Source organism: Scyliorhinus torazame, chromosome 17 (genome assembly GCF_047496885.1).
Source record: "Scyliorhinus torazame isolate Kashiwa2021f chromosome 17, sScyTor2.1, whole genome shotgun sequence".
Lineage (NCBI taxonomy): Eukaryota > Metazoa > Chordata > Chondrichthyes > Carcharhiniformes > Scyliorhinidae > Scyliorhinus > Scyliorhinus torazame.
Window position 1 is genome coordinate 83,221,695 of NC_092723.1, and position 16,976 is coordinate 83,238,670.

The 16,976-nt window shown below is 49.5% G+C and overlaps 1 protein-coding gene across 4 annotated transcripts in view; it reads left to right on the top strand.

Moving 5' to 3' along the window:
• LOC140393981 (DENN domain-containing protein 2D-like) overlaps positions 1-16,976 on the top strand; it is a 229,233-nt gene that overhangs the window by 191,818 nt on the left and 20,439 nt on the right. For all 4 annotated transcript variants that reach the window (XM_072480697.1, XM_072480698.1, XM_072480699.1 and 1 more), the window contains exon 9: positions 12,361-12,538. In XM_072480697.1, the coding sequence (XP_072336798.1) occupies positions 12,361-12,538 (178 nt within the window). The remainder of the gene's footprint in view (positions 1-12,360; positions 12,539-16,976) is intronic.

Below are 16,976 nucleotides of genomic sequence, written 5' to 3' on the forward strand. Positions count from 1 at the left end.
ATTGTCGCCCTAGGTGGTTCTCCCGCCTTTGGTCTCCTCGCAGGGACCCGATGAGCCCCCTCCACTTCTAAGGGGCCCGAAGGGGCCTCAGCCCCCATCAGCGAGCTTAGCATCGTGCTCACGTAAGCCCCGCAGTCCGCTCCTTCCACTCCCTCAGGGAGACCCAGGATCCGAAGGTTCTTCCTTCGTGCTCTGTTTTCTAGGGCCTCAATCCTTTCAATGCACTTTTTGTGGAGCGCCTCGTGCGTCTGTGTTTTGACCGCCAGGCCCAGGATCTCGTCTTCATTATCCGTCACCTTCTGCTCCACCACGCGGAGCTCTGTCTCCTGGGTCCTTTGTGCCTCCTTAAGCCCCTTGATTGCCTGTAGCATCGGGGTCAGCACCTCCTTCTTAAGTAGCTCCACACACCGTCTTAAGAATTCATCTTGATCGGGCCCCCATGTCGCCTGGGCTTTCTCCGCCGCCATCTTGCTTCTTTTTTCCTCCTGTCCCTATCGTCGAGGATTCTTCTCGATGTAGCCGCCGCCGCCGATATTTTTCTCTTTCGTTGGGGGGGACTTCCTACTAACTCACCCCACACCGGGTTTCGTCATGAAAAAATTCCCCGTTGGGGCTCTTAAAAGAGCCCGAAGGTCCGTTTGAGCTGGAGCCGCCGAAACGTGCGGCTTAGCTGGACATCGCCACAACCGGAAGTCGCCATCTGCATGCCTAAGTACCGAAAGCTCCTCTCCACTATCTTGAGCGGGAGCTCTCCCAGTCTCTCCTCCTGACCCCTAGCATGGATTACAAACAGCTCACTTTTCCCCACGTTCAACTTGCACCCCGAGAAGCTCCCAAAGTCCCCCAGTATCCGCATGACCTCCCCCATCCCCTCTAGCGGGTCCGAAATATACAATAGCAGGTCATCCGCGTAAAGGGAAACCCGGTGCTCCTCCCCCCCCCCCCCGAACCAGCACCCTCAGCGCTATGGCCAACGGCTCAATTGCCAGGGCAAATAGTAACGGGGATAGGGGGCACCCCTGCCTCGTCCCTCGGTGCAGCCTGAAATACTCTGACCTCAGCCGGTTCGTGGACACACTTGCTATGGGGGCCTGATACAGTAGCTTGACCCACCCTATGAATCCCTCCCTGAATCCAAACCTACCTACCACTTCCCACAGGTACTCCCACTCCACATATACCTGGAGCTGCAGGAGGCGGAGGAAGCGTCAGTGGAGGAGCTGAAGGGCAAGTGGGAGGAGGAGCTAGGCGAGGTGCTAGATGAGGGCCTGTGGGCTGATGCCCTGGGCAGGGTGAATTCGTCCGCATCATGTGCCACCCTCCAGCATTCTCTGCATCCATTGCAGCCACTACTTCTGCGTCCCCTCCCTCCGAGGGCATCATAATAATATTCAGGAGCCACCTCATGTTTGTGTTCAATTGCCTGCCCTTGGCGAAACTTGTTTTGTCCTCCTCGATCACTCCCGGGACGCAGTCCTCTATTCTGGTAGCCAGAATTTTTGCCAGCAGTTTGGCGTCCACATTCAGGAGCGATATCGGTCTGTAGGACCCACATTGAAGCGGATCCTTTTCCCTCTTCAAAATGAGCGAGATCAATGCCTGCGACATCGTCGGGGGGAGGGTTCCTCTCTCCTTTGCCTCGTTAAAGGTTCTTAGCAGGAGTGGGCTCAGTAGCTCCGAGAACTTCTTAGAAAATTCCACAGGGAAGCCGTCCGGACCCGGGGCCTTGTCCGACTGCATACTTGCTAGTCCCTTAGCTATCTCCTCCAACTCAATCGGGGCCCCCAGTCCCTCCACCCGATCCTCGTCCACCCTTAGGAACCTCAAATCGATCCATAAATTACTTCATCCCTTCCCCTCCCCTCGGGGGTTCTGACTCGTACAGCTTCCCATAAAACTCCTTGAAGACTTCATTGATCCTCTCTGGGCTAATCTACCTTCCTAATCCCTCACTCCCCCGATCTCCCTGGCTGCCTCTCTCCTGCGAAGTTGGTGCGCCAGCATCCTACTTGCTTTCTCCCCATACCCGTAGACTGCCCCTTTCACCTTCCTCAACTGTGCCTCCGCCTTCCCCGTGGTCAGCAAATCGAACTCCACCTGCAATCTCCGGTGCTCCTTTAGCAGCCCTTCCTCGGGAGGCTCCGCGTACTTCCTGTCTACTCTAAATATCTCTCCCGCCAGCCTCTCCCTCCCAGCACTCTCCCTCTTCTCTCTGTGGGACCTAATAGAGATTAACTCCCCTCTGATGACCGCATTCATAGCCTCCCAAACCGTTGTTGCTGTTACCCCCCCTGTGTCACTTGTTATCACATAGTTTTGGGTGCCCCTCCTTATCCACCCACACTCCTCTTCATCCGCTAGCAGCCCCACATCCAGTCTCCAGAGAGGCCGCTGCCCTCGCTCCGCCCCCAGTCGCAAGTCCACCCAGTGCGGGGCATGGCCTGAGACCGCAATGGCCGAACACTCGACCCCCTCCACCCTCGTGATTAACGCCCAGCTCAACACAAAAAAGTCAATCCGCGAGTAGACTTTGTGGACGTGGGAGAAAAAGGAGAACTCCTTCGCCCTTGGCCACGCGAATCTCCGTGGGTCCACGCCCCCCCCATCTGATCCATGAACTCCCACAAGGCCCTGGCCGCCGCCGGTCTCTTTCCCGACCTGGACTTAGACCGATCCAGTGCCGGATCCAGGACAGTGTTAAAGTCCCCCACCATGATCAAATTACTTGACTCCAAGTCCGGGATTTTACCCAACATGAGCCTCATGAATTCCGCATCATCCCAGTTCAACAACACCACCCGGGCCCCCTGTAGCTCGCCACTCACCATTCTGTACCTGCCTCCCTTGTCCGCCACAGTGCTCCCTGCCTCAAATGCCACCGGTTTACAAGGCCCCCCCCGACTAACCACCCCCTTTTTTCGGCCAGCCACGTGCCCACGCCCCCCGCTCGCTCCAGCCCTCCCACCCGAGGCCCCCCAACCCGAATCTCCATCCATCCCCAACAGTTGGCTCCCCTTCAGTCAGCAGAGCAGCCCCCAGTCCCACAATCCCAACCCCCCCATGCCAAGCACCCGCTTAGCACTGATTTCCCCCCCATTGCGCTTCCGTAAGTCAGGTGACCCATGCTGACCCCGGCCACTCCTGCCTCTATCTCCAAACTTACTATTGTCCCCTCCTTCAGGCCCCCAACCCCCCCTCCCTCACAGGGTAAGAGGGCAAGTGCCATCCAGATCCTTCCTGTGCAAAGAAAAACACAACCCGGGTGTTCCCCTGCCCCCGAAACAAAAACAGGAAAAGGAAAGCAAACAACTTAAATTCTACGAAGAATCTTACACCAGGCCAACACCCGGTTACACATCTCCGCCAGCGCGTTTCACCCACGTGCAGCTGCCCCTTAGTTCAAGTCCAGCTTTTCGTGCTTAATGAATGTCCACGCCTCGTCCAGCTTATCAAAATAATGGTGCCTGTCCTGGTACGTTACTCAGAGTCTCGCCGGATGCAGGAGCCGTTGAATCCCGCACACCTCATCGCCAGTTCAGCTCCCAAGTCCTGGTTCTCCCACTTACTGCTCCGCTCCTTCTTTGCCCAACGCAAGGCTCCTGGTTCCCTCCATACAGCAGTGGGGGGAACCTCTCCAGCGTCCTTTCCCATGCCGGTAATCATCCAAGTGCCATTGCCGCCCCGTTTAAAGGCCCGAAACACCGATCCCGGCGGGAGCTGCCGTGTGCGCAACCTATTCGGAGATGGTCGCTACTGGAAGTCGTGGAAACAGGTACGACGTTTAAGAGGCAACTTGACAAATACATGAATAGGATGGTTTGGCCAAGGTTTAGCCACAGTTCCCTTTCTACTCATGCGCCAAGTAACAATAAATAACATTTGAGTTCACCTATTCATTCCTTGAATGCCTGCCATTGCCTGTCTGCTGTCCTTCCTTTCAGTAATGTTTCCCAGTCCATCATAGCCTCATACCAATATAGTTACCTTTATTGAAGTTCAGGACCCTGGTCTCAGAATCAACTACCTCACTATTCACCTTGATAAAGAATTCAACCATATTATGGTCACTCATCCCCAAGGGTTCTCTCAAAAATAGATTGCCAAATAATCCTTTCTCATTGCGCAATACCCAGCCCAATATGGCCTGTTCCCTTCATGTTTCCTCAACATATTGGTCCAGAAAATCCACCCCGTATACACTCCAGAAATTCCTCCACTATTGTATTGTGACTAATTTGAGTCACCCAATCTATATGCAGGTTAAATTCACCCATAACCACAGATATTACTTTAACACATGCAAGTCTGATTTCCTGTCTAATGTTATTCCCAACATTACCACTGCAGTTTGGTGGTCTGTATACCACCCCACTGAATGTTATCTGCCCTGCGGTGTTTTTTAATTCAGCCCATACAGATTCCACATCGTCTGTGCTCATATCGTTCCTCGATATTTAGTCAATATTTTCTTTCGTCCAGAATGCAGCTCCACCACCTTTTCCATTCTGTCTGTCCTTCCTAAAAACTACAAACGGGGGGGGGGCCTCCGAAGGGGTCTGGCCCGCGATCAGGGCCCACCGATCGGCGGGCCGGCCTCTCCAGCCCCGGCCCTATTTTGTTACGCGGCTGGCCCCTGAACCCCCATGCCATGTTGGGTCGGGTCCGACGCGCTGAGGATGTCCCACGTGCATTTGCGGGTTGGCGCGGCCCAACTGCGCTTGCGCGGGTTGGCACAGTGCCCTTTTGGCGCCGGGAAGGGAGGCTGGAGCAGCGTGAACCGCTCCAGCGCCGTGCTGGCCCACTCTGTCCCCGCGCCCGTTTCGCGCCATCATTAAACGCGACGGTGTTCACGACGGCGCGAACACTGCCTCCATTTCGGAGAATCGCGCCCCATATCTCTTTACATCTATCTGCGCAACTAATTCATCCATTTTATTTTGAATTCTCCAAGCATTCAGGTACAAAACCTTAATAACTAATTCTTTTAATATTCCATGACCCGTCTCTACTATTTTTATAGTGTCCTTGATTTCTCTGTCACTTTTCTTATTCTCCTTTCTGACCTTTTCTCTTGTTCTTGATTCCCCCTGCTTTGAATACTTCCATCAGTTCCCCCCTGCCATATTAGTTTAAACCCTCTCCAACCACTCTAGCAACATACCCTCCCAAGGACATCAGTCCCAATCTGATGGCCCAGGTGTAATCCGTCCAGTTTGGAGGGATCCCACCTCCCCAGAACCGGTCCAAATACCCCAGGAATCTGAAACCCTCGCCCTAACACCTTCTCTTCAGCCACGTATTCATCTGATACATCCTACTATTTCTACTCTGACTGGCGCATGGCACTAGTAATAGTCCTAAGATCCCTATCTTTGAGGTTCAACTTCTCAATTTTCTTCCGAACTCCCTATATTCTGCCTTCGGACATCATCCTTTTTTTTACCTAGGTCATTTGTACCGATATGTATCACGACCACTGGCTGTTCACCCTCCCCCTCCAGAATATCCTGTAACCGCTCCAGGATATCCTTGACGCGAGCACCAGGGAGGCAATATTCCATCCTGGAGTCAGATTTGTCAGGCGTGGCCTCCCTTGACGAAAACGTGTTGACTCAGTCCTATTTTGGGCAGCACGGTAGCACAGTGGTTAGCACTGTTGCTTCACAGCGGCAGAGACCTGGGTTCGATTCTCGGCTTGGGTCACTGCCTGTGCGGAGTCTGCACGTTCTCTCCGTGTTTGCGTGGTTTTATTCCAGGTGCTCCTGTTTCCTCCCACAAGTCCCGAAACACATGCCTGTTAGGTGAATAGGACATTCTGAATTCTCCCTCAGTGTACCTTAACAGGCGCCAGAGTGTGGCGACTAGGGGATTTTCACAGTAACTTCATTGCAGTGTTAGCCTACTTGTGACACCAATAAAGATTATTATGATTATTCATGCACTTCCAAGTACTCCGCAATCTCATCCTTATAGGATTGGATTTGTTCATTGTCACGTGTACCGAGGTGCAGTGAAAAATATTTTTCTGCGAGCAGCTCAAATAGATCATTTAGTACATGAAAAGAAAAGAAAATACATAATAGGGCAACACAAGATACACAATGTAAATACGGATTCACTGGTGAAGCATACAGGGGTGTAGGAAAAACCAGGTCAGTCCATGAAATGGCCGTTTAGGTGTCTGGTAAGAGCGGGAAAGAAGCTGTTTTGACTCTAAAAGCTTACCAGCAAACAAGGTCAGGCTAACTGGCCTATTATTTCCTGTTTTCCTGCTCCCTCCCTTCTGAAACTGGAATGTTACATTAGCCATTTTCCAATCCTCTGCGACCCTTCCTGCCTCCAGTGATTCCTGAAAGATCACCACCAATACCTCCACAATTTCCTGAGCTATATCTTTTAGGATCCTGGGGTGTAGTCCATCCGGTCCACCTTCAGACTTTTCAGTTTCCCCAGAACCTCCTCCTTAGTGATGGCCACTACATTCACCTCTGCCCTTGATTCTCCTGGATCTCTGGCATCCCACTGATGTCTTCCACCGTGAAGACTAATGCAAAGTAATCATTCAGTTCATCTGCCATTTCTTTCTTCCCTATTACTACTTCTCCAGCCTCATTTTCTAGTGGTCCACAGAAACACCTATCTTTGCGGCCACAGAAACACCTATCTATTCACCTTACAATTGAATCCCCTATAACTATTGCATTCCCACACTTTCTACTCCTCCCCTCTGCAGCAGAACCAACCGTGGTGCAACAAATTTGTCTGTTGCTGCTTTCCCCTGAGAGGCCATTCCGCTCAACAGTATTCAAAGCAGTATCTGTTTTGCAGGGGAGTGGCCACAGGAGATTCCTGAACTGCCTGCCTAGCTCTCTTACTCTGCATGGTGTTCACCAATTCCCGTCCAACCTGTGGAGTCTGAGCCTGTGGAGTGACCACCTCTCTATCCGTGCTACCCATGATACTCTCCACCTTGCAGATGCTCCACAGTGTCTCCAGCCACTGCTCCAGCTCTGAAACACGAGCTTCCAGGAGCTGCAACTGGAGACACTTCCTGCACACATGCTGGCCCTGGGAGCTGGAAATGTTTGTGGTCTCCCACATGGAGCAAGAAGAGCAGCCCAAGCCTTGGAGTTCGCAAGTCCGGTGCTCACCTCTGCCTTTATGTGAGTGAGGGCCCCGAGCCTCGCGTTTCATAGATCATAGAATTTACAGTACAGAAGGAGGCCATTCGGCCCATCGAGTCTGCACCAGCCCTTGGAACGAGCACCCCACTTAAACCCACATCTCCACCCTATACCCGTAACCCAGTAACCACACCTCACCTTTTTGGACACTACAGACAATTTAGCATGGCCAGTCCACCTAACTGGCACATCTTTGGACAGTGGGAGGAAACAGAGCACCCGGAGGAAACCCACGCCGACACGGGGGGAACGTGCAGACTCCGCTCAGACAATGACCCAAGCCGGGAATCGAGCCTTGGATTCTGGAGCTGTAAAACAACAGTGCTAACCACTGTGTTACCGTGCCGCCTCTCCACCTTTACCCTCCACTGCTAGTAGAGTGTCTCTTGCAGGTCTGGTGCTCTCTGCTGCCTGAAAATGAATTTAGGGGTTAACAGACTGAGGGCAAAACTGCCAGCACTGAATCAGAAGGTATACAACTGCACCAGGCCTGAGTACATTGACCCATTCTGAATTAAGCTTGTTAATGGGAATAAACAGGATACCACTGTTCAGCTGGGTGATTCACTCAAGATCACTCAAGATCCATTGTCCTCCCAGATACTCTGATCTGGCTAGCTATTAGCCCATTATAGAGTCTGATGGCCTCTATTGTCTGTAAATTGGAGGTAAATTACATATTCATAGCATGGCCCTATTCTTTTGTCTAAATGGGAGTGGAAAATCAAAAGCACAGACAGCAGGATGAGTTGAAGTCTGGATGCCCCAAACAGAACCATTGGGCGGGATTCCCGGATTCTGAGGCTAAGTGTTGACGCCGTCGTAAACGGCGTCGCGTTTTACGACGGCGTCAACAGGTCTCTAGGAGCAGTGATCCTGCGCCGCACAGGGGGCCAGCACGGCACTGGAGCGACTCACGCAGCTCCAGCTGCCGATACCAGCGTCAGAACCGGTGCCGCGGCTCTGCACATGCGGGCTATGGCCGGCGCGAATTCGCACATTCGCGCTATGACCGGCGTGAACTCGCACATGCTGCTAGTTGCCTTCTCCGCGCCGGCTCTGACGCAACATGGCAGAGAGCTACAGGGGCCCGGCGCGGAGGAACATAGGCCCCCACCAGGAGAAGCTGGCCCACCGATCGGCAGGCCCCGATCGCAGGCCAGGCCACGGTGGAGGCCCCCTCACCCCGGGGTCGGATCCCCCCCTCTTCCCTCCTCCCCCCCCAACCAGGCCACCCCCCGCAGGATGAATGGCGAGGTCCCGCCAGGTAGGACCACACGTGAACAGCGCCGGCGGGATTCGGCCTATCTCGGCGGCCACTCGGCCCAATGCGCGTGAGAATCGCTGGGGGAGGCCGCGTAGAGCGGCCCCCGACCGGCGCCACGCCGGGGCCAATGGCACCGATTTTCCGGTCACCAGAGAATCGACGGACTGGCGTCGGAGCGGCGTCGCGTGAATCACGCCCCCCCACCACGTCGATTCTCCGACCCAGCCCGGGTTCGGAGAGTCCCGCCCGTTGTTTGAGGGGCTGGGCGGAACTCAGAAAGAGAAAGGAATCCTGTTTGAACAGGTGGGAGAATTATTTGGAAAGCCACCAGGAGAGGCCATGTAAAGCTGTCACAGAGAAAAGCTTTAGGAAAGGGGTGTGAAATAGCTTCACCACCAGCAGGAATATGCTCTGTGAATGCAAGTATCACGTTTGCCCGCTGTGCAAGTGAAGCATAGAGCTGTATGTCATGTTACATGTTGTTTAATGGGAAAACCCGTGTTACAGTAAAGATATATATAAGCTGTTCTTGTTAAATTTGAATATTGTTTTTCTTTTAATAAAGTTTAATTTGTAAAAATTAGCAAGCCCTATATCTCATGCAATAACGCCTGGAACGAATCAATCTTTCCGCTCAGTCTTTAAAAAAATTTTAAGTTGCAGTTCTCGTCTAGTATCTTAACGACTGTTGGAATCTGATCAGGTATCCGTAATATCTGTATCGAACCCCGTGCTGTAGCCGTCCTGGGGGATTTTGATGTGGACGGTGTAGAGGGAGATTTACTCTATATCTAACATAGAACATAGAAAAATACAGCACAGAACAGGCCCTTCGGCCCACGATGTTTTACCGAACCTTTGTCCTAGATTAATCATAGATTATCATTGAATTTACAGTGCATAAGGAGGCCATTCGGCCCATTGAGTCTGCACCGGCTCTTGGAAAGAGCACCCTACCCAAAGTCAACACCTCCACCCAACACTAAGGGCAATTTTGGACACTAAGGGCAATTTATCATTGGCCAATCCACCTAACCTGCACATCTTTGGACTGTGGGAGGAAACCGGAGCACCCGAAGGAAACCCACGCAGACACGGGGAGGATGTGCAGACTCCGCACAGACAGTGACCCAAGCCGGAATCAAACCTGGGACCCTAGAGCTGTGAAGCAATTGTGCTATCCACAATGCTACCGTGCTGCTCTAAAGAACAAATAAATCTACACTATATAATTTTACGTAATCCATGTACCTATCCAATAGCTGCTTGAAGGTCCCTAATGTTTCCGACTCAACTACTTCCACAGGCAGTGCATTCCATACCCCCACTACTCTCTGGGTAAAGACATCCCCCCTATATATTCCACCATTCATCTTAAATTTATGTCCCCTTGTAATGGTTTGTTCCACCCGGGGAAAAAGTCTCTGACTGTCTACTCTATCTATTCCCCTGATCATCTTATAAACCTCTATCAAGTCGCCCCTCATCCTTCTCCGTTCTAATGAGAAAAGGCCTGGCACCCTCAACCTTTCCTCGTAAGACCTACTCTCCATTCCAGGCAACATCCTGGTAAATCTCCTTTGCACCTTTTCCAAAGCTTCTACATCCTTCCTAAAATGAGGCGACCAGAACTGTACACAGTACTCCAAATGTGGCCTTACCAAAGTTTTGTACAGCTGCATCATCACCTCACGGCTCTTAAATTCAATCCCTCTGTTAATGAACGCTAGCACACCATAGGCCTTCTTCACAGCTCTATCCACTTGAGTTGCAACTTTCAAAGATGTATGAACATAGACTCCAAGATCTCTCTGCTCCTCCACATTGCCAAGAACTCTACCGTTAACCCTGTATTCCGCATTCATATTTGTCCTTCCAAAATGGACAACCTCACACTTTTCAGGGTTAAACTCCATCTGCTACTTCTCAGCCCAGCTCTGCATCTATCTATGTCTCTTTGCAGCCGACAACAGCCCTCCTCACTATCCACAACTCCACCAATCTTCGTATCATCTGCAAATTTACTGACCCACCCTTCAACTCCCTCATCCAAGTCATTACTGAAAATCACAAACAGCAGAGGACCCAGAACTGATCCCTGCGGTACGCCACTGGTAACTGGGATCCAGGCTGAATATTTGCCATCCACCACCACCCTCTGACTTCTATCGGTTAGCCAGTTCGTTATCCAACTGGCCAAATTTCCCACTATCCCATGCCTCCTTACTTTCTGCAGAAGCCTACCATGGGGAACCTTATCAAATGCCTTACTGAAATCCATGTACACTACATCCACTGCTTTACCTTCATCCACATGCTTGGTCACCTCCTCAAAGAATTCAATAAGACTTGTAAGGCAAGACCTACCCCTCACAAATCCGTGCTGACTATCCCTAATCATGCAGTGTCTTTCCAGATGCTCAGAAATCCTATCCTTCAGTACTCTTTCCATGGCTTTGCCAACCACCGAAGTAAGACTAACCGGCCTGTAATTCCCAGGGTTATCCTATTCCCTTTTTTGAACAGGGGCACGACATTCGCCACTCTCCAATCCCCTGGTACCACCTCTGTTGACAGTGAGGACGAAAAGATCATTGCCAACGGCTCTGCAATTTCATCTCTTGCTTCCCATAGAATCCTTGGATATATCCCGTCAGGCCCGGGGGACTTGTTTTTCAAAATACCCAATACATCTTCCTTCCTAACAAGTATTTCCTCGAGCTTACCAGTCTGTTTCACACTGTCCTCTCCAACAATATGGCCCCTCTCATTTGTAAATACAGAAGAAAAGTACTCGTTCAAGACCTCTCCTATCTCTTCAGACTCGATGCACAATCTCCCGCTACTGTCCTTGATCGGACCTACCCTCGCTCTAGTCATTCTCATATTTCTCACATATGTGTAAAAGGCCTTGGGGTTTTCCTTGATCCTACCCGCCAAAGATTGTTCATGCCCTCTCTTAGCTCTCCTAATCCCTTTCTTCAGTTCCCTCCTGGCTATCTTGAATCCCTCCAACGTCCTGTCTGAACCTTGTTTCCTCAGCCTTACATAAGTCTCCTTTTTCCTCTTAACATTGTGCTATATCTGTCCTGGCAGTGTAGAAGGAGCTTTACTCTGACACTCTGTTTCTCATCCGATGCCGAATCTGTCTTGGGTGCGTTTGATGAGGACAGTGGAGAGGGAGCGTCACTCTGTATCTAACCCCATGCTATAACTGTCCTGGGAGTGTTTGATGAAAACAATGTAAAGAGAGCGTTACTCTGTATCTAAATCCATGCTGTACCTGTCCTGGGAGTGTTTGATGGGCACAGAGTAGATGGAGCTTTACTCTGTATCTAACCCTGTGCTGTACCGTGTCCTGGAAGTGTTTGATGAAAACAATGCAGAGAGAGCTTTACTCTGTATATAACCCCATACTGTACCTGTCCTGGAGTGTTTGATGGGCACAGAGTAGATAGAGCTTTACTCTGTATCTAACCCTGTGCTGTACCACTCCTGGGAGTGTTTGATGAGGGAGCTTTACCCTGTATCTAACTCTGTGCTGTTTCTGTCCTGGGAATATTTCATGTAGAGATATGGCAGCAAGAGGGAATTTATTTGAGTTGTGGGAAGGTCATGGAGAGGGTGAGATATTGAAAATGCAGATCAGGATTTCACAAGGAGAGGGGAGGTGAGGATCTGTTGTCAATAGAAGCCTGTGGGGTATTTTGTTATCCTGAATTGAAGCTAATTTCTGTGGTTGGAACCAGTTTGATAGCAGAAAGAGTTGACGAGTTGATTTCACGAACAGGAAGTGAGATCACAGGTTTCATCAACCAACAATCGATTGCTGCCTTCCCATCAGATTGGGGCTTAATGTTATCTGTGGATGAGCCGTCTCTAACTCAGGTATCTCTCTGCTTCTTCCAGTATCCTGTCGCAGTGTATCCATGGCATCGCTGCCCTGCTCTACCCATTCACCTGGCAGCACACCTTCATCCCAGTGCTGCCCAAGGTGATGGTGGACATTGTGTGTTCTCCAACACCTTTTGTGGTGGGAGTCCAGAGACAGTTTCTGGAACAGCTGCAAGAACTGCCCATTGAGGAGGTAAGTCTGGGCCTCTGCCATCATTTAGACAAAGTTGTAAATTTATAGAATCACTGCAACACAAGAGGCCATTTGGTCCATCATGTCCATGCCAGCTGATTTTGATTTAATTTTTATTGTCACATGTACCGAAGTACAGTGAAAAGTATCTTTCTGTGGCCAAGGACACATACACAGTACATACATAGTAGACAAAAAAAATTGTGAAACAACACATAGTACATAGGCAAATAAGTAATTAGTTACAGTACGGAACAAGGGCCAAACAAATCATTTCCGACAGAAGCAAGAGCAGCATGGGGAGAGTCGTTGAGGAGTCTAGAAGCTGTTCCTAAGTCTGGATGTGACAATGCTGTCTGCCTTCCTGAGGCAGCGGGAGGTGTAGACAGAATCAATGGGAAGATGGCAAGCTTATGTGATGTGTTGGGCTGAGTTCACCACACTCTGCAGTTTCTTGCAATCTTGGGCCGAGCTGTTGCCAGAGCAAGCTGTGATGCAGCCGGATAAACATAGAACATAGAACAATACAGCGCAGTACAGGCCCTTCGGCCCACGATGTTGCACCGAAACAAAAGCCATCTAACCTACACTATGCCATTATCATCCATATGTTGATCCAATAAACTTTTAAATGCCCTCAATGTTGGCGAGTTCACTACTGTAGCAGGTAGGGCATTCCACGGCCTCACTACTCTTTGCGTAAAGAACCTACCTCTGACCTCTGTCCTATATCTATTACCCCTCAGTTTAAAGTTATGTCCCCTCGTGCCAGCCATATCCATCCGCGGGAGAAGGCTCTCACTGTCCACCCTATCCAACCCCCTATCCAACCCCCTGATCATTTTGTAAGATAAGATGCTCTCTATGGCACATCTGTAGAAGTTTGAGAGAGTTGATGCAAACATGCTAAATTTCTTTAGCTTCCGTAGGAAGTAGAGACGTTGTTGGGCTTTCTTGACTGTTGCATCAACGTTAGTGGACCAGGACACCCTGCTGGTGATGGTGACCCCCAGGAACTTAAAGTTATCGACCATCTCAACTTCGGAGCCATTGATGTAGATGGGGGGGGGGGGGTCGTGCTACCCAACCTGAAGTCGATGATCAGTTCCTTGGTCTTTCCAACATTTAGAGAGAAGTTTTTGTTTTTGGTACACCATGCAACCAAGTTATTTATCTCCCTTCTGTAGTCTGATTCGTCGTTGTTTGAGATAAGACACACCACAGTCGTATAATCCGTAAACTTATAGATTGAATTGTAGTTGAATCTTGCCACATAGTCGTGTGTGTATAGGGAGTACAGTAGAGGATTGAGCACACATCCTTGCGGGGCCCCTGGTGTTGAGGACTATTGTGGAGAAGGTGCTGTTGCCTATCCTGACAGATTGCGGTCTGTTGGTGAGGAAATGTTCAGAATGGAGTACAGTCACAAGTGGAGTACCACAAGGATCTGTTCTGGGGCCGTTGCTGTTTGTCATTTTTATCAATGACCTAGAGGAAGGCGCAGAAGGGTGGGTGAATAAATTTGCAGATGATACTAAAGTCGGTGGTGTTGTCGATGGTGTGGAAGGATGTAGCAGGTTACAGAGGGATATAGATAAGCTGCAGAGCTGGGCTGAGAGGTGGCAAATGGAGTTTAATGTAGAGAAGTGTGAGGTGATTCACTTTGGAAGGAATAACAGGAATGCGGAATATTTGGCTAATGGTAAAGTTCTTGAAAGTGTGGATGAGCAGAGGGATCTAGGTGTCCATGTACATAGATCCCTGAAAGTTGCCACCCAGGTTGATAGGGTTGTGAAGAAGGCCTATGGAGTGTTGGCCATTATTGGTAGAGGGATTAAGTTCCGGAGTCGGGAGGTCATGTTGCAGCTGTACAGAACTCTGGTACGGCCGCATTTGGAGTATTGCGTACAGTTCTGGTCACCGCATTATAGGAAGGACGTGGAGGCTTTGGAGCGGGTGCAGAGGAGATTTACCAGGATGTTGCCTGGTATGGAGGGAAAATCTTATGAGGAAAGGCTGATGGACTTGAGGTTGTTTTCGTTGGAGAGAAGAAGGTTAAGAGGAGACTTAATAGAGGCATACAAAATGATCAGGGGGTTGGATAGGGTGGACAGTGAGAGCCTTCTCCCGCGGATGGAAATGGCTGGCACGAGGGGACATAACTTTAAACTGAGGGGTAATAGATATAGGACAGAGGTCAGAGGTGGGTTCTTTATGCAAAGAGTAGTGAGGCCGTGGAATGTCCTACCTGCTACAGTAGTGAACTCGCCAACATTGAGGGCATTTAAAAGTTTATTGGATCAACATATGGATGATAATGGCATAGTGTAGGTTAGATGGCTTTTGTTTCGGTGCAACATCGTGGGCCGAAGGGCCTGTACTGCGCTGTATTGTTCTATGTTCTATGTTCTAAGTCAAGGATCCAGCTGCACAGGGAGTGGTCAAGTCCAAGATTGCAAAGTTTGGTTCTTAGTTTCATCGGGATAATGGTGTTGAAGGCGGAGTTGTAGTCGGTGAACAGCAGTCTAACTTGTTGTCGAGGTGTTCGAGTGTTGACTGTAGGGTCAGAGATTTAGCATCTGCTGTAGACCGGTTGCGGTGATAGGCAAACTGCAATAGATCGAAACAATCTGGGAGCTCTCTGTCAGCTCTCTGCAAAAGCAGATTAACTGGATCCATTACCTCACCCTCTTCTCGTAGCCTGTGAATATAGGAGGGTTGATCAGTAAGTTTGCAGATGATATAAAAATTGGTGGAGTGGTAATGAGGAGGGTATAGATGGGCTGGTCAGATGGGTGATTCAGTGGAAAATGGAATTCAATCCAGATAAGTGTGAGGTGATGCACTTGAGCAGTACAAAGAACGCAAGGGAATACATGATAAAAGGCAGGACCCTGGGAAGCACCAAGGATCAGAGGGACCTCGTCGTGCATGTACACCAGCCCCTTAAGGTAGCAGAGCAGGTGGATTCAGTGGTTAAGAAGGCAGATGGTATACTTGCCTCTATTAGCCAAGGCAAAGAGTTTAAGAGCAGGAAGGTTATGCTAGGACTGTATAAAATGTTGGTTAGGCCACAGCTGGAGAATTGTGTGCATTTCTAGAATCCACATTACAGAGGGATGTGATAGCTTTGGAAAGGGTGCAGAGGAGATTTACCAGGATGTTCCCTGGACTGGAGAATTTTAGTTTTGAAGAGAAATTGGATAGACTGGGGTTGTTTTTCTAGGAGCAGAAGAAACTGAGGGTGAACTTGATTGAGATGTATAAAATTATGAGGGCATAGATAGAGCAGACGGGAAGAAACTTTTCCCCTTGGTGGAGGGATCAATGACCAAGGGGCATAGATTCACGGTGAGGGGCAGGAGGTTTAGAGGGGATGTGAGGGAAAACATTTTCACCCAGAGGGTGGTGGGAGTTTGGAACTTGCTGCCCGATAGGGTCGAGGTGGCAGAGACCCTCATAACATTTCAGAAGTATTTAGATGTGCACTTGCGATTCCAGAGCATACAAGACTACGGGCCAAATGCTGGAAAATTGGATTAGGAAAGGTAAGGTAGGTGGTTATGTTTGACCGGCACAAATGCAAAGGGCTGAAGGGCCTTTTCTGTGCTGTACACACCCATGACTCTCTAATCATTGTTTCTGTTCAGGTTCCTAGCCAATTCCCTTTTGAAAACCTCAATTGAATCTGCCTACTCCACTGTTTCAGGCAGTTCCATGCGGATTCTAACCATTTGTCCATGTCAGTGCTTCTTTTCCCAATCACCTCAAATCTCTGCCCTCTGGTTCTCAACTTTTCTGCCAATTGGAACTATTTCTTCCACCGACTCTGTCCAGCCCCCTGGTCATGAACACGGCTCGAAAACCTCCTCAATGGAGAACAGCCCCAGCTTCTCCAGTCTATCCACAGAGCTGAAGTCCATTTGCGCTGGAACCATTCTAGTGAATCTCTCCTGAACCTCCACATCCATCCTAAACTTTGGTGCCCAGAGCTAGACACAATATCCCTGTTAAAACTGAACCAGTGTTTCATAAAAATTCATCATCAATTCCTTGCTTCTTTTGCCAATTATTTTAAATCTGTTTCCTATTCTTCAGCCAATGTTGCTACTGTCCATTTTATTCCATGATCTATTAACTTTCTCACACATTTGTGTGGCACTGTATCAAATGCCTTTTGGAAATCCACATCAACGGCATTATCCTCATTGCCCCTTTCTTTTTTTTTTTAAAATAATTTTTATTAAAGGTTTTCATAAAATAGCAATAACAAAATGAGAAAGAAAAAAGAACCCAACAGGGTTAAGTACAAAACACAATCTAAAAAAGCAACCCCCCAAACACCTCCCCCCTGTACCTAAATAATAAATTAACATGAACACCCCGACTTAAGACAACAGGTGTATACACCCCCTCAGACCCTTCCAGTGTAAATAAC